This window comes from Halichoerus grypus, chromosome 10 (genome assembly GCF_964656455.1).
Source record: "Halichoerus grypus chromosome 10, mHalGry1.hap1.1, whole genome shotgun sequence".
Lineage (NCBI taxonomy): Eukaryota > Metazoa > Chordata > Mammalia > Carnivora > Phocidae > Halichoerus > Halichoerus grypus.
Genome location: NC_135721.1, coordinates 47,559,045 through 47,584,022, shown reverse-complemented (window position 1 = coordinate 47,584,022; position 24,978 = coordinate 47,559,045). Strand labels below are relative to the sequence as shown.

The 24,978-nt window shown below is 50.0% G+C and overlaps 1 protein-coding gene across 2 annotated transcripts in view; it reads left to right on the top strand.

The window, feature by feature from the left end:
• Positions 1-6,358: 6,358 nt before the first annotated feature.
• Positions 6,359-24,978, top strand: part of HK2 (hexokinase 2) — a 61,950-nt gene continuing 43,330 nt past the window's right edge. Inside the window, exons 1-2 of one of the 2 annotated variants that reach the window (XM_036099426.2) lie at positions 6,813-6,867; positions 23,135-23,340. Coding sequence is in view for 1 of the 2 variants with exons in the window: in XM_036099425.2 (XP_035955318.2) it covers positions 6,805-6,867 (63 nt within the window). In the remaining variant the exon portion in view is untranslated. Of the gene's footprint in view, positions 6,868-23,134; positions 23,341-24,978 lie in introns of both variants that reach the window. The other variant, XM_036099425.2, reaches the window with a different exon arrangement.

Sequence of the window (24,978 nt, the reverse complement as noted above, 5' to 3'; positions counted from 1 at the left end):
TGGAAGAAAAGATACCGTTAACATCTGTTGATTGTTTATATGGCATCAGGATTTGTAAAAGCTCTCCAGATGATTTTTTTTTAAGATTTTATTTATTTATTTGACACAGAGAGAGAGCACAAGCAGGGGGAACAGCAGAGGGGAAGGGAGAGGCAGACTCCCTGCGGAGCAGGGAGCCTGATTGTGGGACTCAATCCCAGGACCCTGGGGTCATGACCTGAGCCAATCCCAGGACCCTGGGGTCATGACCTGAGCCGAAGGCAGATGCTTAACCAGCTGAGCCACCGAGGCACCTTCTCCAGATGATTCGAATGGGGTGGCTATAGCAGGGCAGGAAGTGGGGATGCAGGGAGGGCCCATAGCTGTAATCCAGGAAAGCATACTTTGTCACCAACGTTATTTAGAATTGCCAGCCCATGATGATAATAAAAACCCAGACTGACTAAAGGTTTTACTATTATTTATACATTCTCTATGGCAAGGTACCCCTTGTTGTCTGTACCCAGGGCCAATAGCCTCCACGCCTCAGCACACCACTCTTCCAAAGAGCTGCCAAGGGTGAGAATCATTGTCTTAGAGTCTTTCCTGTCCCCACCCCTCACATTTAATCATCTTTTTTTTTTTTAAGATTTTATTTATTTATTTGTCAGAGAAAGAGAGAGAGTGAGCACGAACAAGCAGGGGGAGTGGCAAAGGCAGAGGGAGAAGCAGACTCCCCACTGAGCAGGGAGCCCGATGCGAGACTCGATCCAGGGCCCTGAGATCATGACCTGAGCCGAAGGGAGCTGCTTAACCAACTGAGCCACCCCGGCGTCCCCATATTTAATCATCTATCATGTTCTGTTTGAGCTACCTCTTACTTTTCTCACTTCTTTCACTTCTCTGACCTTTTGCCTCGTAGAATCTTTCCCCAGGACTCTGGTCTCAACCTCCCCTCCCCCCCCCCCCAATCTGTCCTCCACACTGCTTCTTCTAGCCCAGGTGCTGATGGGATGCTAATACTTCCCTTTTTGTTGAACCCTCTTGCCTACCTGTCCAACCTTCCTCCTGCCATTCCCCACTGACATTGGCTCTCTAGACCAGAGAACTGCATGTCATGTGGAACAAACTAATCCCTCCCACGTCCCTGAGACTCTGCATTCACTATTCCTGACATCTGGAATTTTTAAAAATCACTGAGTTCCTATTGCATAGAAGACTTGATATTATGAGTGATGTGTTTAGGAAACTGGTATTCGGGATCTACTATGTACCAGGTTCTGAACTAGAGTCTTTGAATATTCCATCTCATGATTTCCACTTTGCAGATGAGGAAACTGGAGCTCACGGAGGCCCAAACCACATGGTGTTCTCATGTGAGCCTCAGCGTGCCACCATGCTCTTTTTAATGCTTTTGATATATTTTGGATTTTTAGGAAGCCAATTTGTCTAAGGGCCCTTTAAACTTTACAAGGTAGCATATTCAGTGACTGCTGGGTGTGGGGGGTGTTTATCAAGCTTTGGGCTCATCTAGCCCCTTTCTCCAAGTTACAACTCCTGACTCCTGGGGTTGCTTTCCCAGCTTCCCTTGCAGCTAGGGCATGGGCATGTGGCTTAAGCTCCGGCAACCAGGTGCAAGATGTCAGTTTGGATGCAAGCACCATAAAGGAGGTGCTGTGCAGAATTCCTTCTAGGAAGGATCCTGAGAGACAGATATCCAGTTGTCAAATGTGGCTGTGGCCTGTCCTGGCTACTCTTGTGTCCAGCATCAGGAGTGTGGGCAGAGATACCTGAGCCCAGTGGCCAGAGCAATAGCATCTCCACTGGCGGAGTCTGATAGGATAACTTGGGCATCACACAGGGCAAGCCTGTCAGCCTGATTCTCTGGCTCTCCTGAAGATCTTGAAAGAGACTAAATATTCCTCCATTAACTCTTTTTCTGCTTAAACTAGCTTGAATAGGTTCTTTTTGCAAATCTGACAGGTAAAATGAGGTTGTTGTGTGTCTTGTGGCTTCCATTTTTCTATTTTAACTACTTTCAATACCTCCCCCTCCCAATTTCCCAAATTCATACATTATAATTGAACTGTGAAACACAAGAGATCACGGAGATCATTAGGGCCCAGTGTTAAAGATAACACAGTGCAAGGAGTCTTAAGTATTTACATTCAGGGAAGGCCCACCCTCCGTCTTAAAATCTACATAATCCCATCACTTATAACTCGCTTCAAACTTGATAAATCTTATTTAGAAAAAGGAATGTGTCTTTTGGTCAAGTGGTCTCTTCCCAGGACAACTCCCTAAAAGCTGATGGCCAGGTTCAGGTCAGTCCTATGTAAGGCCAGAGCCAGCCTGGTGCAAAGCTGACATTTGTATTCATCAGACCACCCTTGGCTGACTCTGGCCTGCGGCTCTGTCTCTTCCTCCTCTGAAACTCCATCACATAGAAACACACACACTTCGGCTCTCAGTGATAGACTTTTCCATTCTGCCATAATTGTTTTATGTGTTGGCTTTGTAGCTCTGATTAAACAATTAATCCCTCAGGGGGCAAGAACCACATCTTGTTTCTTTTATAATTTTTACAGCACTGAACAGACTGTCATGAACATTGTAAGGGTCTGTTTAATAAATATTTGCTGATTAATTTCTCTCTTGGGGCTGTTAAGTATAAATTACACGGGTGTCTCATTATTCTTCAACGTGTGTGTGTGTGTGTGTGAGAGAGATCTGAGAGTCAATAAATCATATACTCCAGGCATGGACTTTAGAGCTAGAAAAGTCAAAGACACAAGACACAAGTCTCAGCCTTGTGAGCTACCCTTAGTTTTTTATGTATAAATTGGGGCTTATAACAATACCTACTCTAACTACTTCCTGGGACTGGGGCCTTCAGAAGAGATTATGTGTACTTAAGGTGCCTTGTGATTATTATCCAGTCCATATGAAATGGGACCAGAGAGGGGAGTGGAGAAGAGGCTCTAAAGTCAGTGTATAGAGAAGGGATCATAGCCGACAGGACCTATGGGGTTTGGTCCCACCTGCCTGGGGCCAACAGGTTTTTGGTTTGTTTTTTTTTTTAAAGATTTCATTTATTTATTTGTCGGGGGCGGGGGGAGAGAGAGAGAGCAAGCACACAAGCAGGGGGAGTGGCAGGCAGAGGGAGAAGCAGGCTCCCCGCTGAGCAAGGAGCCCGATGTGGGACTCGATCCCAGGACCCCGGGATCGTGACCTGAGCCGACCGGCAGATGCTTAACCGACTGAGCTGTGGGGCCAACAGGTTTTATAGCGCTGGACTTCCAAGTATTTCCAGGTAGCAGGCATCCTCCTCTTTATCCCCCACTCCTAGCCCAAGGCGTCAATTCTACCTCAGACTTTAAAAACCTCTAAACCTGTAGCCTGACACCTTGTCTCTCCCCAACCTTGGTTCAGGCTTTGGTCCTACCTTAGAGCTTAGGCCTCTTTCTGCCTCTGGTCTCTAATCCCCCTCCCCCCACTCCCCAACCCCAGGGCAGCTATTGACCTAAAAAAACAAATCTGATCACATCCCTTCTCTAAGAAGCTCTGTTGGATATCTAAACCTATATATCTTATCTAAAGAGGGAAGCCCAGTTATGAGGCTGTTTCAGTCATGTGAGAGATGTTGGGTGTGTGAACTAGGGAAGATCTAGAGGTGGAAAAGATTAGAGAAATAATATATAAAACTATAAACTGTGTGTGTGTGTGTATTGTTATACAAAAACATGAACAATAGTTATTTCTTCTTTTTTTTTTTTAGATTTTATGTATTTATTTGTCAGAGAGAGAGAGCACAAGCAGGGGGGAGCGGCAGGTAGAGGGAGAAGCAGACTCCCCGCGAGCAGGGAGCCTGATGTGGGGCTCGATCCCAGGACCCTGGGATCATGACCTGAGCCAAAGGCAGACACTTAACCAACTGAGTCACCCAGGCATCCCGAACAATAGTTATTTCTAAAATTTCTTCTACTCATTTAGATATTCAACAGATATTTATTGTGTGCCTACCGTGTGCTGGGCACCATTCTAAGCACCGCAGATATGAGGAAACAAAACAGATGCAGATCCTGCCTTCTTAGAGCTCACAGTCTAGCAAGGAGAGAAAGAACAATAGGAAAATCAGTAGGGAATCAATCAGGGCCACATGAGAGTGACTGGGGGAACCACTTGAGATAAACTGATAAGAAGAAAGTCCTCTGAAGAAGAGTTGATATTTAAGCTGAGCCTCAATGAGGAACAAGAGTCAGCTGGACACAGAGCTGGAGAAGGATATTCCAGACAGAAGGATTTTGAATTTTATTCTAGGATTAGAAATCATTAGACAGATGGCTTGGAATGAGGGAGGGAGAGACATAGAATGGTTTATCTTTTCAACAGGTCACTGTGGTCCCTGAGGGAGAAGACTGTGCAGGGGTCAGGAGGGAGGCAAGCATGAATGGAAGCAGGGACAGGGTAGGCTGAGGTGGTATTGGCTCTGGCCGAGTTGTTGGCGGCTTGTGTCCAAGGTGTCCAAGGACATGAAGAGAAGTGGTCAGTTACAGGATTTATTTTATGGGTCAAATAGACTGCTTGCTGATGGACTGACTGGATATGAGGGTGAGTGGCAGGAAGGAATTATGGATGACTTAGGGTGGATGGTGATGTCATTTGCTGAGACAACGGGGAAAGGAATAGATTAGGGAAGAAAAGTTACGTTTGGCTTTGGACATGTTGAGTGTGAGATGCTAGTCATTCACTGGAGATGACAAATGGTTGCTGGAGAAGTAAGTCCGGAGCTCCTAGAGAGGTCCTTGGTATAGATTTACATCTGCGAGTTACCAGCACGTAGATGATACAACAGTCATGAGGCTGGAGGGATCACCCAGGGAGAGAGCATAACCAGATCAGAGGGTGAAGGACAGCCTCTGGAATACTCCAGCATTCACTGGTAGAGAAAACAGGGTCTGAGGAGCCTGAGGGACATCAGAAGGGTGGAGCTTCCCCAGCTCCCACAGAGGAAGGTGTGTCAAGATGCAGGATGTGGTCAACTGTGTGCGGGTATCACAAGAAGTGGAGTAAGACAAGGGTGGAAAAGGGATAAGAACACAGGATTTGGCAACAGGTTAGTCATTATGGTGTCTGTGACAAAAGCAGTTTGGGACCCGGGCCTGACTGGAGTATGGGGAAGGAGAGGTGTGAATGTATAATTGGCAAGAAGTTTTGCGGAGAGGATGGATCATGGATGTTTTTATTTCTGTCTGTATATTGCAACCATGAACATTTGTTACTTACATAATGCTATAATAATGTATACATTGCAGATAGCACCCAACTGTTTATGAGAGGAGAAACTCCTCAGTAGAACACAGCAGCCCTTCAGCGACCTCTCCAACCCCAGGCTCGCTCTTCTCCACAAGCATCCGTCCCCTGTCTGCATCAGTCTGCATTTCATTCTTGCCGGCTGCCACCGCATATGTAAACTCAGAGTCTGGCGCTAGGCATTAGCTGTGGCTGGGCCTCCCACTCCTCTCAGCATCCCTCAGCCACCCCACCCCACACACGTCCAGGATCATTCGGGTACACACTAAGCACCCACCAGTTTCACCCACGCGTGCGTCCGTTCCGCAGCTGCAGATATAGCTCCTTTCCTGCCCTTTACTCCCCTGGGCTCTTAGACCAATAGGATAGGAAAATAGGGAAAAGAATTGGGCCTCCAAGTCAGACGGGCGTGGGTTCTTTCCTCCATCTGCCACATAGCTGTGTGATTCTGGACAAGTCTCTTAACGGCCCGTGCCTCAGGTTCCTCATCTGTAAAACGAGGTTAGCAAAACCCACACCCTATCCGTTTTGTGATGCCTGGCATGAAGTAAGCAGCAGCTAAGGCGGCGCCTCAGTTTTGCTTCAGCGTAGCGCCCTGTTGAGCCACAACAGGTGAGGACTAAGATGTTTCAGAAATGTGACCCAGCAGTGGGGGCCCCTCACATGACCCCGAGATACCAGACGGTGTCCCTCTCCCCGCACAAGGCACATGCTGGTCGGGTGACCCGTCTTTCCAGTCGTCCCACACGCTGGGTCTGTGATCACGCGCCCCCCACCCATAGCTGAGCCTGACGCGGCGGTGGCTCATGCGCCTTTCCGCCCCAGCCTCTAGCCACGGACCACACGTCCCATCCCTGCCGCCCGGCCCCGCCCCCTGCCCCGGGCGCGCCCCTCCAGTTTCCCGGCTCGGGTGTCGGAGGGGCCGCGCCCGCGGGCCGTGCGCACGGATTGGCTGCGCCGCGGCGGCGGGCGGCCCGTGGGCGCACACACCCTCCCCGTGCAGCCAATGGGCGTGCGCGCGTCACTGACCGGGAGGCCCGCGAGCCGGCAGCCCCTCAATAAGCCACATTGTTGCACGAAACTCCAGAGCAGGAGTCCCGAGCCGCCGCTAGGGCCGCCGTGTCATCAAGCGGAGGAGATCCGTGGGCAAGGCAGCGCGCGTGTGAGCCGTAGAGGTCCGCTCGCCCAAGTGAGACCGGACCGAGATTCTTCCCAAGTTGAGCCTTTAGTGATCCTGTGGTGAAGTTAGCACCTTGGCGGTGGGGCAACCCGACACGTCGCCAGCAGTGATTTTTGGGCGCCTTCTAGCAATCGGGACTCCCAAAACCTGTTTCCAGAGACCCTACGCTCTCAAGCTGAGCGTGCCATCACCTTCTTTTTGTGCCGTCCGGATTCACTGCTCCCGGCCGGGCCGCCAAGCCCCGATACAAAGCGGTCGGACCGCGCTGTCCTCCTCCCCCGCACGCGCTCCAACCTCGGTTTCCCAACTCGGCGCCGTCGGGCCGCGGCAGGATGATCGCCTCGCATCTGCTCGCCTATTTCTTCACGGAGCTCAACCATGACCAAGTGCAGAAGGTAAGTAAGCGCGTGCAGGGGCGGCTGGCTCGCCTTTGACAAAGTTGTGTGGTCCCCGGCCCTCACTTTGGAGTCCCGGCCGGCCGGGACTCTCCTCCTTGACCCTGCGGGGAACCACTTCCTCCTCATTCGGGGTCGAGGACACGGAAAAAGTCAGGGCTGCCGGGAAACTCCTGGGCGCGAGGAGCCACGTCCGCTAGGCACGGGCAGGCGTGTGCGCGCGTGCGAGGCGCCTGGGCTCGCGCACCGCGCGGCTCTCTGCCTTCCTGCCACCCTGCGCGCGCTCGCGCTTTTTTTTTTTTTCCTTCCCGCTGGAGGGGCGGGTCACCCGGCACGTAGTCTGAGACTGTGGGGCCCACGTGGGAGGAGCCCCCCTCTCGCAGCCGGAGTTCCGGCGAGAGCACGTGGGGGGAGAATCGTGGCTGGTGGGGGGAGGCTCCGCTGCCACGTGGGACTGCCGGGGGACTCCGGTGCCAAAGGATCGCGTTCTGGGGACATGCGGTTCCCCTCGGCGTTCCTCAGGGCCTCGCGGAGGTGCGCTTGGGGAGAGGCCGATCCGGGAAGGAGCCGAGAAACTCCGCCCGCCGCGCCCCCTCCCCGGAACTGAGGCGCCCGGAACTGAGGCCCCGCGAGGGGCGTACATTCCCCCACAGATGTGCCTCGGGACGGCCGGGCCTTGAGTCCGCGGCCCCCGCCTCCAAGTAGGGGAAGAACTTTGGTTGATATTTCTAGTGCTACTAAAAGTTACACGAACTGTTCCCCCCCCGCCCCCCAGCTTTCTTGTCTTCTTTGAAAAGTTTTCGTTAGGTAGACGAGCTTTTTCCTGCCCGAGACTCCGACAGGTCTGCCCACTTCGGGGTCGGCAGCCCTCCGAGCTCTCGGGCTAGGTCATTTACATAAGAAAGAGCTTCTGGCCCCGCCGGGAGCCAAGCTCTAGGTGCCTCCGGGTATGGGGTTGGGGGTGGGGCTGGGCCCGAGGCGCTCTCACTCTCGGTAGCATTGAGTTTCTGAAATACTGGGGATTTCAGGATTGGCACCTGACCCTGGACCTCACTAGGACTTGAGAAGAAGGGATGGGTGGTGGGGTTGTCCAGAGCTGTGAGGCGGTGACAGCGTTGCTTAATTACATACTTGAAATTTCTGTGTCTTAGAGGGAACACATTTGGGATAGTGTCTTGACATAATTGTTCGGTGCCGCGACCTGCTCGTATTGTACTCCCATTCTGGGGATTCTGAGAGCAAAGGAGAGGATGGTGGGTTACCCTCATGGTGTTCTCAGAGCCGGGGAAGATGAACCCCCAAATAAAACATGGCAATACTTAGCCTCAGACTGGAGTAGGGAGGAGAGGGCGGCTGGCTGAGTGGACGACTGCTGCCCTCTCCTTCCTGGGATGTGGCTCTGCTCTGCACTGAATTCAGTTTAAGAATGTGTCTGTGAGCCGGCAGGATCTTGGCAACTTCTATGGGCTTCTCTGCCCAAGAAGTGAGTTAACCCTTGGGGAAGACTCATCCCTTGACAAATCCTAAAGTAGGAAACTGGAGGATCCTTAATCCAGGGGAGGTCTCAGTTGTGTGAATGTCACTCCAGGGCATTGTAATTCCTTTACCAGTTTACTCTCCCTTAATCCAGAGGAAGGAGGCTAAGACTCAAACTGTCTTGGTATGGATTCCGAGTCCTCTCTTTGGTCCCAGAGCGGAGAGAGACTAAGCCAGTTCTAATCTTTGTTTTGTGATTTATTAACCACAGGACCCTGAGCAAGTCACTTTGCCTCTTTGGACTGTTGGTTTCTTCTTGTAAAACAGGAGTCACAGCAGCAGCCTTGCCCACTTTAGGGAGTTGTGATGATTCAACACAGTAATGTAGACATGTCTTTTTTGTAGGTGACTCTTACCTACACTCGCAGCTTCCTTTTAGCCTGTGAAGTGTCTGGGTGGACACTGGGTGTATTTCCTCTAAATTACCAATGGGGGCAGAATAGAGTCAGGCCTTTAATTTACCAGGTGTCGGAACCTGGGACTTGGCCTCCAGGCTTAGGTGAGCAAAGCTGTTTGATTCCAGCTGCCATTCGATAGGAAGTAGGAGGAGACTCAGAATTTTTGGAAGCAGCTTTTCTTTTTAAGTAGACTCCACTGCACACCCAGTGTGGAGCCAATGTGGGGCTTGAACTCATGACCCTGAGATGAAGACACTTAACCGAGTGAGCCACCCAGGTGTCCCTAGAAGCCTGTTTTCCAGTTGCTGCTACAAGGATGAATTCGGGGAGAAGGATGAAGTTTGAGTTTAATTTTAGAGTCTTTTGAAAAGGTCTTGATTTGGACTCTTCTGAAATCCCCATTATCTTATATATTCTGGATTGTAGTCTGAGGCATGGAAAACTTGTATTCACCTACCCAGAACTAGCCCCCCACCCCCCGCCATCTCCTGATGGACAAGTCCAGTGTTTTGTACCATTAGGAGGAGACTGACACTTTGAAACTCGAGAGCAAACAAATGTGGCATTTACTGTGAACCAGGAACTGGTTTAAGCTCTTTACATATGTTAGCTCATTAACGTTCGCAACAGTCTCACAAAGCAGATGCAGTTATTATCAGCATCCCCCTTTTACTGGCAAGGAACAAAGGCACAGTAACTTGTCCAAGGTCACTAGCATTTTTGTAAGAGCTGGGAATTAAAGCCATGCAGTTGGGCTCCAGAGCTGCATGCTCTTGACCACACTCACCTGATTCTGGGAACAATAGTGGACTCCATCCTGGCCCCTGTCTGCATCCACTCGGGGATGCTGGCAGCACCATCACCCAGCATGCCCAGAAATGCAACTAGCTCTTCTCTTGGTTACATTAATGGCACCAGTACCCTCTGGCTATTCTGGCTGGGAGCTCTGGACTCCTTTCATTGACTTTCCTTTCCGATCGCTACGCATTTGTCAACCTGTCTCTGGCTTATTTCAGAGGGCTCCTAGGGTTTCTCTGTTTCCAGTCTGTTTCTGGAGTGAGACTGGAACATTTCAGAAGCCTCTTAACACTGCATTCTGAATGCCCCTTGGCCCCTCCATGTTCTCTACCTTCACTCCCCGAGGACTTGCATCACCATTCCTTTGAATGCCATGCTCTTCACACTAGGCACCTTTGCCCTATCATGGCACTTTTTTCTGTTTCCTGTCTTCCAGCAATCAAGGCTCTATGTCCTCTGGGTGGAGAGATAGTAGAGTCTTTTTATTGATTGAGGTATAATTAACGTTCAAGATAGAGGATTTTTGCTGCTTAAGGAGAATCAGTTTTAACCATAGAAGTGAAATGAGGTATGCATGCCTTCCTTTAGCCACTGGCCGAATTTTTTTTAACATGCATTGACTGGTGACATATTTTCACTCCTATTATGGAATATAGATAGCTCGCTTGGGCTCTTTTCTGTGTGAGTGAGGAGTGGCTTTCAACTCTGGACTTACGAGAGGAAGGGAGTATCTTGGAAGCAGAAAATTCAGCAGAGCCCCCAAGAGTCAAGAAAGACAAGAGTTTTAATGTTTTTTGAGAACTTATTGTGGGTACCAGTTCCTCTGGCTATGATGTGGGAAACTGAAACTAAGATACCTTTCAGTCCTCTGGTGAGATAAGGCAGCAGTCAAGAGAGGGTGCCTTACCACGGGGTGAGGAGTTGGAGACCTCAAGGGAGCCTTGACTAGTATGCCTTGTGTACCTACTCTGTGCCCTTATATCTTCTGACAAGGGGTTAAAGTACCAGGAGTCAACTACTGATCACAACCTTACTAAGATTATTTTTGATTGACTTAACTGACATTGGCAGGTACAGTTTCTCATTTGTTCAATGTGTACATGATACTTAGCATCCTAATACTGTCCCTTCCCTGCTCGGAAGGAGTTGATGGTAGTAGCTTTTGCTAATCATCCATTTTTTGTATCACCAAATTTCTATTTCAGAGCGTGCTAGGAAGCACTTTTCTTTACCACTGAATTAATTAAAATTCCCTCTGAGGCTCCTCAGACAAAGCCAACTTTTTTTTTTTTAAACATCACTTTTCAAAGATGAGTGTTTCCAGCACCCTGAGGAATTTGAGGGCAGTTAGGGGCCCTTTTCCAGGGGAAATCAAAACAACGCAAACCACAACAGTTTTCTCAAAGCCTGGCAGCCAGAGTAAGGAGATCTGATGTACTGAAAGACCTCAGGAACCCCAGAAAACTGACTTCCTTTGTTCAGATATTTCTTTAAAAGACACCTCTTGATAATGGGTTTCTCATTATCATTGTTGAATTTTGAAGTCAGCAAGTTTGGTTTGTTTTCCAACACTGTGTTGTCTGTCTTTCCCTTTCCAAAGCAGTGGGGGGCTGGGGGTGAGTGGGGAGGGGTTGAGCAGATCAGATCCCAGAGTTCATTGCCTGAGTCTTAATACTGCACGCCATGGATCACAGGCCATGCTTCCTTGCGCTGGAGGGGCTGTTTCTGCTTACTCCTAAAGCAGGTCTTTCGACCTCAGCGCCGTTGGCATTTTGGGCCACGCAATCTTTTGTGAGGGGCTATCTGTATCCCAACCTATAATAAAGAGCAGGAATTCCCACCCTACCCGAAGTTTGTAGGGGCAAAGCCTGTATTCTGTTTGTTTTGTTTTGTTTTTGTTACCACTTCTTTTGAGCCGTAGTTTTCAGCTGCTAGCAATTTTGCCCTCCAGTAGGCTTCGATCATGTCTGGAGACATTTTTGTCTGTCGCCAGTTAGTGGGTGAGGATGTGCTGCTGCATCTAGTAGGTGGAGGCTAAGGAGATACGCAATCTTACAGTGCCCAGGACAGCCCCCTTGCAACAAAGACCTTTGTTGAGAAACCGTGTTGGAAGGAAGAACATAATTCGTCCCCTCCTTCAGTTTTATAGCGCGTTGTTCACGATCACACAGCTTGTTAATAGTAGCTGTAACTAGGACCTTGGCTCCCACCTCGCAGTGTGCCAGGTCCTGGGACGGTCATGGTGGCAAGTGGTCTTTTACAAAAGATGAATTTGAGGTGAAGTCTGCAGACCACAGCAGTCAGCAGATGTCCGTGCCTCCCTGGCTGAAGGGTGGGTTACCTGGGTTACTGTTCTTCTGTCTCGGTCAGAAAAATGCCTGCAGTGTCAGCACGGTGGGAAGCAAGTGGGACAGAAGTCTGCTCAGTTGTCCGCAGGAGAATCTTCCCCTGGTTGTTGCTGGGATTTCCAGGGAGGCCAGGCATCCCGTCAGACTTCTGAACAAAGCAGGTGGGTGAGCTGGCAGATCATGAGCCCAGGAGCTTCTGTAGCTGGGACCAGAGGAGAGGGGCTAGTGATAACCCACTGAGGGCCAGTCCCACAGTCCTACTGGGAGAGGCTGTACGGTGAGTGATAGAGCCGGTCTCCCAGGATTGAATCCTGGTTTACGTAACCAGCTCTGTGAACGTGGGTCAGTTCATTTAACCTTTCTAGCCCTTGGAGAGTTTTTGGATAACACCTTAATAGGGTTACTGTAGGGATTAAAGAGAGTTAATATACGTGAAGCTCTTAGAGCTGTGCCTGACACATAGTCAACTCTTTGTGTTAAATATAGTACATACAGAACTACATATGTATAGTACTACGCCCTTAGATACCTACTGTGCTATCCATCTGGGCAGGAGCAAAAGAGGCCCTGCTTCTCTTTTCCCAAGGGCTTGTGGGACATATGGGTTCTGGAACATTGTTGCTGTCTGCCTGATGTCGGATTAGAGTAGAAGACAGGGAGGGCAGAAGGATGGAAAGTTCCTGAAGCTGAGGAATAAGGAAGCATCCTCACTGCCCTCTCCGCCTTCTAAAACACTCTCTTTCCTAGGCATAGGAGAACCATCCTTGAGTTCTTTCTCTAACTTGCTTTCCTTTGGGTCCCCTGGGAAGTAGCCTCCCCACTGGGGGTGGTGGGAGGGGGGTTGGTGTCTCTGGGACGCCGTGATCATTGTACCGCAGGTTGAAGCATCCTCAGTGGAAGGCATGACTGATCACAGCGTTCATTCCACCCTTGTGACTGTAGAAACCTAGTCCCCCCGCCCTCGGTCCCTCCCCCAAAGGGCAGAGGCTCCCAGGGCAGTTGCTGAGCCCGCTTATGCTGCAGCTGGCCAGTGACATGCTTTCTTAGCCTTCCTCACATCTGCCCCAGATTCTGGCTTTCCATTTGGGAAGCTGCTTGGGGCAGGGGGCGCCCTGGGCTGTTGAGTCATAGGACCAGGTGTAGGTTTTGGTCCCACTGACCCCTGGAGTTTCACTGAAGGGAACCATCATTCCCACAGTCTTTTGGCAGATCAGGAGGAGGATCCCTGGCTGTCTTGGGTGTCAGCAGAGAGCTCTTTGCCCCTCATACAGACTCTGGGCTGTCCAGTGTGGCCCCTCTGACGCTCAGGTGCCCAGGGCTCTTGACAAAGCCCAAGGCAACCCTCTGTGTGGAACACACATTCTCCTCCCCCCATCCCTGTGCAGGCTATGTCTTGTCCAAACCCAGTTGGGAGGCCTTGTTTCCCTGAAATGCTGCCCTCTTTTAGGGGTGGCCATGCTTTTTGCACTTTTGTCTGTGGGTCTCTGAGCATTTCCCTGATGTTCCTCACTTGGAGGGACCTTGGTTAAAACTTATCTTGGAGTTAACTAAGAGAGTGAGTCAGGGCTGAGAACCTGGCCCTTGGTGCTCACCCAGCCAGCCTTCCCGACTCTCCTCACCCTTAGCTCAGTGGTTCTACCCTGGAGGTGTGGTCCATGTTCTTGAAAGGCCTTATTCCTACCCTCTTCCTTCTGGCATCTCCATATTGTCTGATAAAGGAATGAAGCCAGATAAGCCATCAGGGTTAAATGAGGGCATACGAAGCTGCCACTTCTTTTTCCCATTTGAGAGACTTCCTTCTCCTGCTTCCTGCTTCCTTCCACATTTTTCTGTCTCAACCCCTTGCAATGAAGCCTTCTAGCCATGTCTCATCAGTTCCCTCCCCCCGTACCCCCAATTTCTAAAGCTTTTAAAATAACAAATACTACTGTAAGTGCTAGGCTCTGTCTAGGCACTCTAACTTAGGTCATCCTTAAGCAGCCCTCCCTGGTAGACATTATTAGTTATTATTCAGATGAAGACACCAAGGCACAGAAAGGGACAGTACCTTGCTCAAGGGAAAGCCTGAATTCAGTCTGACCCCAGAACCTAGGCCCCTAACCCCGGCATGGGGCTGCCTGGGACAACTGGAGGTAGGCCACTTGTGTTTCATTTTCATGGGGCTATGAGTCAGGTGTCAGTTGGGAAGGGACCTTTGGATCATCTAGTTCCGGTCCTTCATTTTATCGATGAGGAAACCAGGTGCGGTGTACTAAGTGACCAGCCCAAGTTTATATAGGACAAGCCCCAGAGCAGGAACCCAGTTTCTCGGTCCCTATTTCCTTTTTGGCACCAATGTGCAGCATGAGCTCTTCTCATCAGTCAGGTGTGGGCTCCCCAAGAACAAAGGCAGGATTTGCTTTGTGGCCTGTACCTAGAGTAACCGGGCCACTTTTGAGAATAAAAGGGGACACTGTTAATACTTAGGCTGCTACCTCAGCGTAAACTGAGATTGTCCTGGGCAAACTGGGATGTATGGGTTGCCCCGCCTTTGGTGGGGGTGATTGTGGGGGGGGGGCCGACTGGGAAGGTCTCGGGCTGGATGTGGTACAGAGGGCCAGATCCACAGGCGTTTGGGCCAGCGGCTGAACGCTTGGAGTGGGGAGTTCAGATGTCCCTGTGAGGCAAGAGGCTCAGGGCTAGACTCCGGTCCCCTGGTATGGGGCTGTCCAGGGGAGGCAGAGTCTGACCCTTAGGGGACCTGGGCGACTGAACAGGGCAGCCAGGTAGCTGGAGAAAGAACCATGCTGCTGCCAGGCTCACGTGCAGTGAGGGCTCAGGCCTGAAGAACAGGGTCAGGCTCTGAGCTCCTGGGCATTCTGGAATGACCAGCTCTCCCCTTCACCCAGGTTACTCTCCCACCCACCCCTTCGGCACCCCCATAGCCCCTTGTGCGTGACCATGGCCTATGACGTGAGTACCTGCTCTGTCTCAGGACTGAGGTGGCTGCTGACATCACAGATGTGAAGTTGGGAGCATGTAGTTGGTGCCTTTAGTCCTCTGGGACCAGCGAGGGCAGGAGACACAAGGTGTCAAAAGTGTGTTGGCGGCTGGGAATTTGGAGAGAGGCCATTTGTGCTGGGCCCTGAAAGGCAAAGTGGGAGTTTTTTGTTAGGCCAGAGGAGGAGAACATTCTGGGTGTGGGGTCAACATATACACATTTCTCACCTTCCTGAGACACTCCTTAGAATTGTATTGATGCGTGCATGATTTCAGGGATTCTAAATCTGTATTTTATTACAGGGAGAGAAACTGCCTACTCTCTGCCCTTCCCCTCAGTTTGTAATTACTTTTGACATATTTGCCTCCCACCAATAGACTGAGCCCCTTGCAGGTGGAGACTGGGCTCTCCTTTCCCCTGGTGCCCTCAGCCCCTGGCCCAGGCCCACTCCATTTAGGACTCAGTCAGTTTTGTGTAAATGGACTGTGCCGGGGTCATGTATATCTGGGACATATTATTGCACAGCTGCCCCGCAGCTGGCCCAGAATGTCTGAGGACAGGAGGCTCCCAACACCCGTGTCCCAAGTGCCCATCTCCTGGACCCCAGACGGCTGCCACTGCCTGAGGTCAGTCTGGCTATAACTCCAGGCAGCTGAGGCAAGAACTGGAAGAACTGGAAAGCCTGTGACTCACCAAGGTGCAACAGGATCCTGGGGGAGTGGCCTATAAGCCTCCTAGGTCAGCTCCACACTTACTCAGGTGCCCCAGGCTTGTGAGTGCGTGGCACGTCAGCCGGAATCTCCCTGAGGTCCCCTGGTGGCCCCAGCGAGGTTCTGCCTGGTCCCATCTGAAGAAAGTGTTGTGGCAGATCTGTTACTTTTGGGTAGCTGCCTTTCAGAGGAAGGAGCCTTAAAGCATCGAGGATCTGCTGCGTCTTTCCCTCCTCAGTTTATCCTTTTCTTTTTCTTTCTTTCTTTCTTTCTTTCTTTCTTTTTCTTTCTTTCTTTCTTTCTTTCTTTCTTTCTTTCTTTCTTTCTTTCTTTCTTTCTTTCTTTCTTTCTTTCTTCTTTCTTTTTCTTTCTTTCTTTCTATCAGAAACATCTGGCCTTGGCTTGGCACCATTACAGGATAAACTTGCTGCTCTTTGCACAGCCGTGGTCCTCCCAGGAGAAGTCTGTGAAGGCATTATTATTAATGAGGTCACTGATGGTAGTTACCTGGCTTTCCCAGGACGGGCACACCTGTGCCCCAGGTTAGGGCACTCAGCTGACCACCATATGTAGTGGGTCCTGCCAGGGACTCAGCCCGTGGTTTGGGGAAGCTTCTCCAAGGCTTAATTTCCTCATTGAAGACTTGAGGTGACACTGGCAAAGGAATAATGCAAAAATAAGAAATTCTTTTGAAACGAAGTTGTAAGCCCGTGTCAGCACATAGGGCCACTGGGAGGCTGTGTGTGTGGCTACGTTTAGATGATGGCTCTTCCCTCTGGTTTGACCTGTTACAGACTTCTTTGAGCTTCTTGGGCCCTCTGACCATGTGTAGTGGGTAGACCAGGGCCTAGTTAGGGCCTTGCCCTTTTTTCTTCCTATGTTTTAAAATGGAAGTATAATATACACAGGAAACTGAAAACACCCGGTAACCAGCACCCAGATCCAGTAACAGATCATTAGCAACACAAAGTGTAATCCCTATGCCACCTTCTGTCAGTAGAAATCTGTTTCTGTGCTTCATATGAATGGACTCATGAGGTATGTCCCCTTTTGTGTCTGGCTTCTTTTGCCCAACTTTATATTGTGAGATTCATCTATGTATGAATGGCTGTATGTGGTGGTAGGTGGTGCCTTCCTCCTTCCTTCTTTTTTTTTTTAAAGATTTTATTTATTTGTGAGAGAGAGAGAGAGCACAAGCAGGGGGAGCAGCAGGGGGAGTGGTAGAGGGAGAAGCAGTCTCCCCGCTGAGCAAGGAGACCGATGTGGGGCTCCATCCCAGGACCCTGGGATCATGACCTGAGTGGAAAGCAGACACTTCACCGACTGAGCCACCCAGGCATCCCTAGGTGGTGCCTTCTTAATTGCTGTAGAGAGTATCCCCGCCCCTGTACCCCAACCCTGTTTTGACTGGTCGGATTAAAGCACACGAGACCAGTCAAAGCCCTTCAAGAGGGTATGGTCTTTCCTAAAATTTCTTTTGAGGAAGTTAGGTTGGAGCCCTGGAGCCTTTGCCTAATGTCTGTATACATGACCTGATTATATCTTTGGGACAAGGACCCAAGCTCTAGGAAACCTGAAATTCAGTCAACTGGTCTGCTCGGGGTCAGGAAGAAGCTAAAAGGTAGGAATTAGCTACTGTGCATCCAGCACCTTCTGGAGAGAAGGTTCTGGGTCTTTGATAAGAAATACACAAAGCCTGGGGAAAGAGTCCAGCAGCGCTTCAGGGTGTCCCTGTGTCCTTGGCCCTGACGCTTCCATGCTTGTGGAGTTGCTTTCTTACCTGATTTGTTCGCTTGAATTCCATCTTCTGTTCAGGATGATGTGTCCTGTAGGGATGACTGATGAGCATTTGCTTGATCCTGTATTAGTTCTTTTGTCACCTTACTAAAAGGATTAGGTGATAGAGCTCCCCTTTCAGTGAAAGGGACAGGCACGAACACACTTAGACTAGGGATAGTTCACTGGAGCTGAGAGCCAAGCTCTGAGCTCCCTGACAGTCCAGGCAAAAAGGACAGCTGTCCTAGAGTCAGGGGTTTGACTTTCATTGGCCCGTGGCAGGAAACAGTGACTCTGGGCAGCCAGACTCTCTCCTGGCGCCAAACCCTACAGGGAATTAACGGGTCAGTAAACAACACAGCAACTTTACATAGTGAGGTGATCTTGATGATCCTTCCTTCCCATGATCCCGTGATGATAAGTGGTCAGTTGAAATCAGACGAATCTGAAGACATTGCAGTCTTCTGAATTCTGGTCCTGGAATTCATAATGTCCTTCCAAGATCTCGGCCCACATCTTCTGAGCCCTTTCACACAATACCCCTACTCTTTAGGTCACCGTGTATCCACTGACATGTATGTTGGATGTATATGTTCTTAGCCCAGAACACAGTCTCCCCTGCCTGCCAGTCTCATGGGCCATGTACCCCTGTAACTCTTCCATGGACCACCTCGCATTGTGTTTGCCTTTGTTATCTACTGAGATCCATCCCTCCATTCAATTTAGAGACATTCATTGGGTCTATAGTATGAGTTGAGTTCTGTGCTATCTTGTAAAGTCCTAGAGAACAAGAATCTTGAGTTCTTAAAAAAATTATTTCTGTGTGTGTGTGTGTGTATAATGTACAATTCAGTGGTGTTAAGTACATTTACATTGTTGTACAGCCATCATTACTATCCATTTCTAGAAGTGATTTATTTATTATTTATATGAGAGCAAGAGAGCAAGAGCAAACGCAAAGCACGAACGGTGAGTGGAGGAGGAGCAGAGAGAGAGAGAGACTCTTAAGCAGGCTCCGTGCACAGTGCGGAGCCTGACAAGGGGCTCAGTCTCACGACCCTGAGACCATGACCTGAACTGAAATGAAGAGTCAGGTGCTTAACTGACTGAGCCACCCAGGAGCCCCCAGAATTGATTTCTTTTAAAATCATGTTCCTGTTCACTGTAGTGCTTTGCATATAATTGGTTTTCGATGAAGGCTCTACAATGGGAGAAGCTGGGGTTGCAGCAATGGCAGAGATTCTGGGGTTGAATGCTACAAATCTTACAGGTGTTGAAATTTGAAGTTTCCTCCACACTTTTCTTTGAAACCCCTTAAAGTATTCAAGGTAGGATTTGTAGTACTTTATATAACCAACTGTCAAAATTGGAACATTGTTCTCTTCTGGATCTGAATAGTTTGATCAGGACCATTTTCCCTCTCGGACCGGACAGGGTGGCCTTAGGATCTAGGCAGTGGCCACCAGCCATTCAGTTGGGATTGGCCTGTAAGATGACATGGGTCCTTGTGGACCAGCAGGAGGACTGTCCTTTCTTGTTTTTGACAGTATGGGAAGGTGTCTGGGGGATCCAGATTGTAGCCTCAACTGTGTGACCTTGGTTTAGGCTGCACCCTGGCCTCGGTTTTTCTGAGGTCCCTTTCTGGTTACTTCCAGGCCTTTGTTTTCAGGGCTTCCCCATCCATGCCTGGCTGGGGCTGTGTCTGCCCCACCCCAGGCCGCTGCACACTTAGCCTAATGTCCCAGGATCCTCAAAATCCCACTTTGAGGTGGATCCTCTGTGAGGGTGACCTGCTGTCTCCATTCTTTGCATAACTTCCCTCCTTCTAATGCTAGTCTGGGGGAAAATGTGGACACTTATATGTGGGCATGGACTTCTCATTTTATTCCATAAAGAGGATGGGGTTGATTTCTCTTTCAAACTTCTCCTGCCTGTACTCACAGTTCTGTAGAGGAAACAGGCTTGTTGGGCTGGTGTGTTATGGGAAGAAAGAAACTGACCAAAATTGCCCAATGAGGAAGTTCTAATCTCGAGATTGCTAAAGAGATGTCATTTAAAACTGCTATCTCTTTCTCTTTCATACACATGCTTGCCTCCAGGCAGGCAAGTGGACTTCTAATACCTCAGCCCGGCTTTGCTTCCAGCCTGCCTGTTTCCCAGCTTGGAAAGTGCCCCCCCCCCTTTCTCCCTGATGGGGTTTTAAAGAGAAACATCCCAGTATGATAGGCCACACACCCACCACAGAAAGAGAAGGAGCAATTTGGGGAAACAGGCTCCGTTTTGTTAACCCTGGGTGTGACTAGAATAGGATTAAGAAATGTCCTTGACCCTCTGAGGGTGCCGCTAGGAGACAAAGAGAAGGGGTCGAGAGAGCTTTATGTTCCCCAGTCATGCCGGTGACTGCTGTGTGGGGCTATTTATCCCGTTTTGCAGCGAGGAGACTGGATCTCAGTCAGTCACTCAATGCGGTGCCACACACCTGTGCAGGTGTTAGAGCCAGGATTCCGACACCGATCTCCTGATGCCACCGTCCGCATCGGACTGTCACTAGCTGTAAAACGAGGGTTGGCCTGAACCTGCTTTGGTAGTTTCCGATGACCTAAATGTTTCCAACAAGGACAGGGTTTAATCTTTTTAATTCCCAGCCCCCCCGGATCAACACAGGATTATTTCACACTTAGCCTAATGTCTTAACTGCTGACTTTCAGAGACTCCAGGTAGAAAAGTGGTAAAAGTGACCTTAGGCAATGTTGACCAGAGCCTAGCCCACCATGATCCCATTTACTGGCATGGGGGAGACCAGGTCCAGGAGAGGGGAATATGTTTGAGCACCCAGGGCTAAAGGTATCAAGTTGGTCAGTCTGGAATGGCTCTTTGGGATTCTTCGTGTTTTTTTAAAAAGCTCCTCATGTCAGTCATGGTGATGTGCAGCCAAGTTCGGGAACTCTTATCCCACATGGCAGAATGGAGACTAGACGGAAGTTACCAGAAAGTAGATTTATCTCAGATTGAGGACAAATTTTCTAACAACTAGAGCTGACCAATGGTAATAGTTAACCAACTTCAGAGTACTGAGCATGGGCGCCTGGGTGGCTCAGTAGGTTAAGCGACTGCCTTCAGCTCAGGTCATGATCCTGGAGTCCCAGGATCGAGTCCTACATCGGACTCCCTGCTCAGTGGGGAGTCTGCTTCTCCCTCCGACCCTCTCCCCTCTCATGCTCTCTCTCTCTCTCAAATAAATAAATAAAATCTTTAAAAAAAGAAAAAAGAGTACTGAGTGTGTCATGGTTAGAAGCATTCAGACCTAGGGCTGATGGACCGTTGGGGTGAGAGAGGCAAACTGGACATACTCGAATGCTATCTGTAGTGGGATTTTGAACGTGATATTCCAAGGGCATTTTTAAGGGTATTTATTAGTTGCAGTCGTACTCCCTTGCCTACATTTGATATCTCTTAAATGACTTTGTCCCATGACTTTGGGTCTGGCGCTCCCTCCCTCTGGCTGCACCATGGGTGAAAGTTGGCAAGATTCTGCGAAGTGCATTCACTTCCTTCCCAGTCTAGGAAAATCGTCTTTGCACAGAGGCTGCTTCTTGTTTCTGGCTTCTGCTTCCCTTGGCCACCCTTCACCCAACACAGCAGTGCCAGCCAAGGCTGGGTGGGCCCTGCGGTGTGTTTAGGAAGCCGTGACATTAGGTGATTAAACAGTCCTTCCCTAATAAACTCAGGGTGGCCACATCATACTGTGAAAGAAGGGAAGTTTGGGCCAAGGTGCTCTGGTTGCATTTTTCAAAGCTGTCCCATATCCTTTCTCTTAGTCTCATGTGTTAGAGAGGAAATCAAGGCGCTGAGTATTCATCCAAGAAACTATAGGGCAGAGAGTGCCCACCCACACCAGGAGGGCCCACGGGACAGGTGAAGGGAAGGTTGTGGTCCCAAGCGCCCAGTTTGAATCCCAGCTCTGCCCCTCCCCATCAAGTGGCTTGTAAAGTAGGGATCTAGAAGTTTTACAAAAGGACAATGGAGATGAAGTCAATAAAGTCATAGGATGGCGTCTGGCAGGTAAGAAATATTTAGCTACTGTAACAATCACCATGATTGTTTTCATCTGTCACTGAACACTAAAAGATGATTGTCCTCTATTGGGGAAAAGGCGACATGACTTGAAATAAGGCTGTGTACTTGTTAGAGTCTCTGCGGGTTAAGGATGAGAAGTATCGACTGGAATTCTAACCAGCCTGTTGAAGCTTAAGCATCAGAGTTGAACTAGGAATGGCCGCCGTGGAATTGTGGCCAGTGCACCTTTGCTCCTTGGTGTACATGACCTCACAGTCCAAGAAGTGGCCAGGCGTCCTGTTAATAACGCAGTACAGGTGCTGTTCTCCTGGCCTCCTTTGTAACAACACCCAGAGCCATCCGTGGTGATGGTGGTGGTGGTGGTGGTGGTGGTGGGGGTGGTGGTGGGGCCGGGAGTGGGTGGCCAGGAGGCTTCTGGCACTCGACTTCTCTCTCTGGGAAAGTAGTAATACGGGAGCTCCAACTTGCTCATGTGTCGAACTCATGACAACGTTCAGAGACGTGTCTGCTGCCCCTGCCGCCCTCTGATCTGCCAGACAAGCCCCAAGGGCCACACACTCTGCTCTTGGCCCTTCGTGTCGACATCGGGGGATGACTGGAATAGAAGATGGCTTTTTAGTGGGCATAGCCAGCCTGAATGCACTGCGGTGCCATTTGGCCTGTTGTCGAGCCGAAGAGGGGCATTCATCTAGCAGAGTGGATGAGCCGGGACTGCTGCCCAATCCAGTCCAGTCCCAGCTTGGCCCTTTACATCTCTGGGCATGTCGCCTTCCCCCTCTCAGTAGAAAGGAGATAACACTACCTGCCTCATAGGATTGTTGTGAGGATTCAACGAATTAATGGATGTAAGACCTTGAGAACAGTGTCCGTGCCACGTAAGGGCTTACTGTTATTACTGTTGCCCACCAGGGCATCTCAGGCTGTTCTCGGACATGGCCTGGCCTTGGTCTCTGTTCTGGGGGCCCTGGATTTTGTACATTAGCATCATAAGCCATGAGGCAGTGTTCCTGGGCCAACCCAGGTGTCAGTGGATCGGGAGCCAAGAGGCTTCTGGGGTGATTAAAGTTGCCCTGGGCTCAGGGTCGCCAGAGATTGGCCTCCCACCAATAGGGAGGGGCCTTGTCTGGTGTTGGGCTGAAGCTGTACCCTTTTACCCCCTGGGGAGCCTCAAACCTCATTGTGAGGGAGGCCAGGCCTCCTCAGGAGCACTCTAGCTCTCCAGTGTTCTAGGAGACCCAACTCGTGGTGGCGGCTGGTGTCCACACAGCCCTGAGAGGCTGGGGCAGATGATGCGCTCAAGGCAGGTGAGCTGCCTGCGGCCCGAGGTCAGGAAACAGAATGGATTGGGTTCTTCCTGATTTGTTTTTAGTAAACACTGGCCACAGACGAGTTCTGGGAAATCGACACTTATGCAAATTTGAAACCCCGCATGACAAACCACAAACCGGGTCCCTCTGTTGGCTGGGTCCAGACAGGAGAAGTGGCCAAAGGCCTTTACCATTCTCCACGCCCACCCTGTTCTTTCCCACGCTGTGCGTGCGAGGGTCGCGTCTCAGTGTTGTGTTTGAACCACATGGCAGTTGTGGAGTCGGTGGGGGGTGGGGGGGCTGACTCACCAGGGACTCTCCTTTGCCTCCTTTGCAGCTGTTTTCAGCATTTTACTCCAGACTCCGATCTTTGACCTTTGGGGAATCTAGAAGAATGATCAAAGATGAGTCCTGAGCAGGATATTTGAAATGACCCAAGGAAGGCCAATCTCCTTATTCTACAGGGGCAGAAAGAGGCCCAAAGAGGAGGATGTGCCCTAGATCCCAAAGGGAGTTAGGCTACAGCCTGGAATAGAGGAAAACGTGAGTGAGGGGACCGTCTCTGTTGACCAAATTGGGTTTGTTCTTTTCTTAAAGAATTAAGCACCTTGTGCCCTTCCTCTGGTTAAAAAAAAAAAAAAAAATTCAAGAAGCCCTGTCAAAAAAGGCCGGAAAATATAACAGGCTATACTACTAACGAGCACATTTGTCTGGGAACTCTAATTATTAAAAAACGTGTGCTTCTTTGTCAAAGTTGAGCAAGGGTAGGGGGCAGGCAGGAACTTCCTTGTTTCCCACAGGAATAGGAGGGGCGGTGGTCATCAGCCAGGCTTTGGCCCTGGGGACCCGGCCGTTGCAGCGCTGGGAAGAGCAGGGCTGCTTGAAGTCCCACAGCTGCGAGGACCGTGACCCTCACCCCTTGAGGGGATAGCTGGGGCCTGGCCCGACGTTCCTGATTCTGTCTCCACCCCTACCCTTCCGTGGCCAGCAGTGTCACCTGTCCTGGACAGCGCTGCCGAGAACGGGGATGTTGTGGAAACTCGTGTGCCTCCTGGGAGGCATTTCTGTCAGGCCTCCTCCTGAGAGGAGAAAACTGGGAATATCCACAGCCACGGCAGACGGGGGCTTCCAAGAAGGAAACTGTGTGAGAGGGACTCCTGGTGCTTCTTTGGTGGTGAATCTGGGGAAAGTTCGTGTAAATTTATGTTGGAAACAAGGTCAGTGAACTAACTAGGGAGAGCTGGCTCTGCCTCTGAGGAGAGGCGAGCTTGCATGTGGTTTACGTGGAGGCCCTCTTCTGTGGCGGCACATGCCAGGGATGCAGGGGTGAACAGATACACACGGTTCTTCTTGCCCTCGGTGCTTATTATAATTTGGACACTAAGAGATACATATTGTGGGTGGTGTTGGGAAGGGAAAAGTCTGAGTTCTTGGAATAATGGGAGGCCTGACTGTTTTAACCAACTGAGCCACCCAGGCGCCCGAGGCCTGACTGTTTTAATAGAAGGCTGAGAGGTCTGGAGAGGGCTGAAGAGATGGGCAGATGGGATAAAGGCTGTAGGACCCATGTATGGGTTCCAGGGCAGGGAAGGACTGAACCAAGGGTAGGGTTTGCGCGAGGGAGTCCAGAGGCGTCCAGTGAGCTTAGGAGGTGGGGAGAGGCCAGATTTTGTGGGGCCTTGGAAGTATTTTAGGTTTGGTTCTAATGGGAAGCCGCTGAAAGGTTTCTTTAAGCAGGGGAATGGTTAGAGTCTGGCTGGGGGAAGAAAATGGATGGAACAGGTAAAGGCAGAATTGGGGATTGTGTAAGTGAGGCAAGAGGTGCTGGCTGCTTGGCCCAGGGTGGGGGATAATAGGATTGCCATGACTGGCCTCAAGGTGTGTGGGGAACAAGGAGGGTCGGTAATGAATGCCAGTTCCCAGAATGTTGTCAGAGACCCTTAAACTCAACCTTTCTGGAAAGAACTCTTCCTCTTCCCTAATGTGCCTTTCCCCTCATCTTTACCACTCTTCAGAAATAAAGTTAAACCTATTTTTCTCATTTTATCTTGCAGTTTAGTTTTTTTTTTTTTAATATCTTGTCAAATAGATTCCAGTTACATGGTCCTTAATAATAACCTTCTGTACATAACAGGTTTTATTCTTTTGAAGGGCTGAGGGATGTTCCATGACATAGATGCG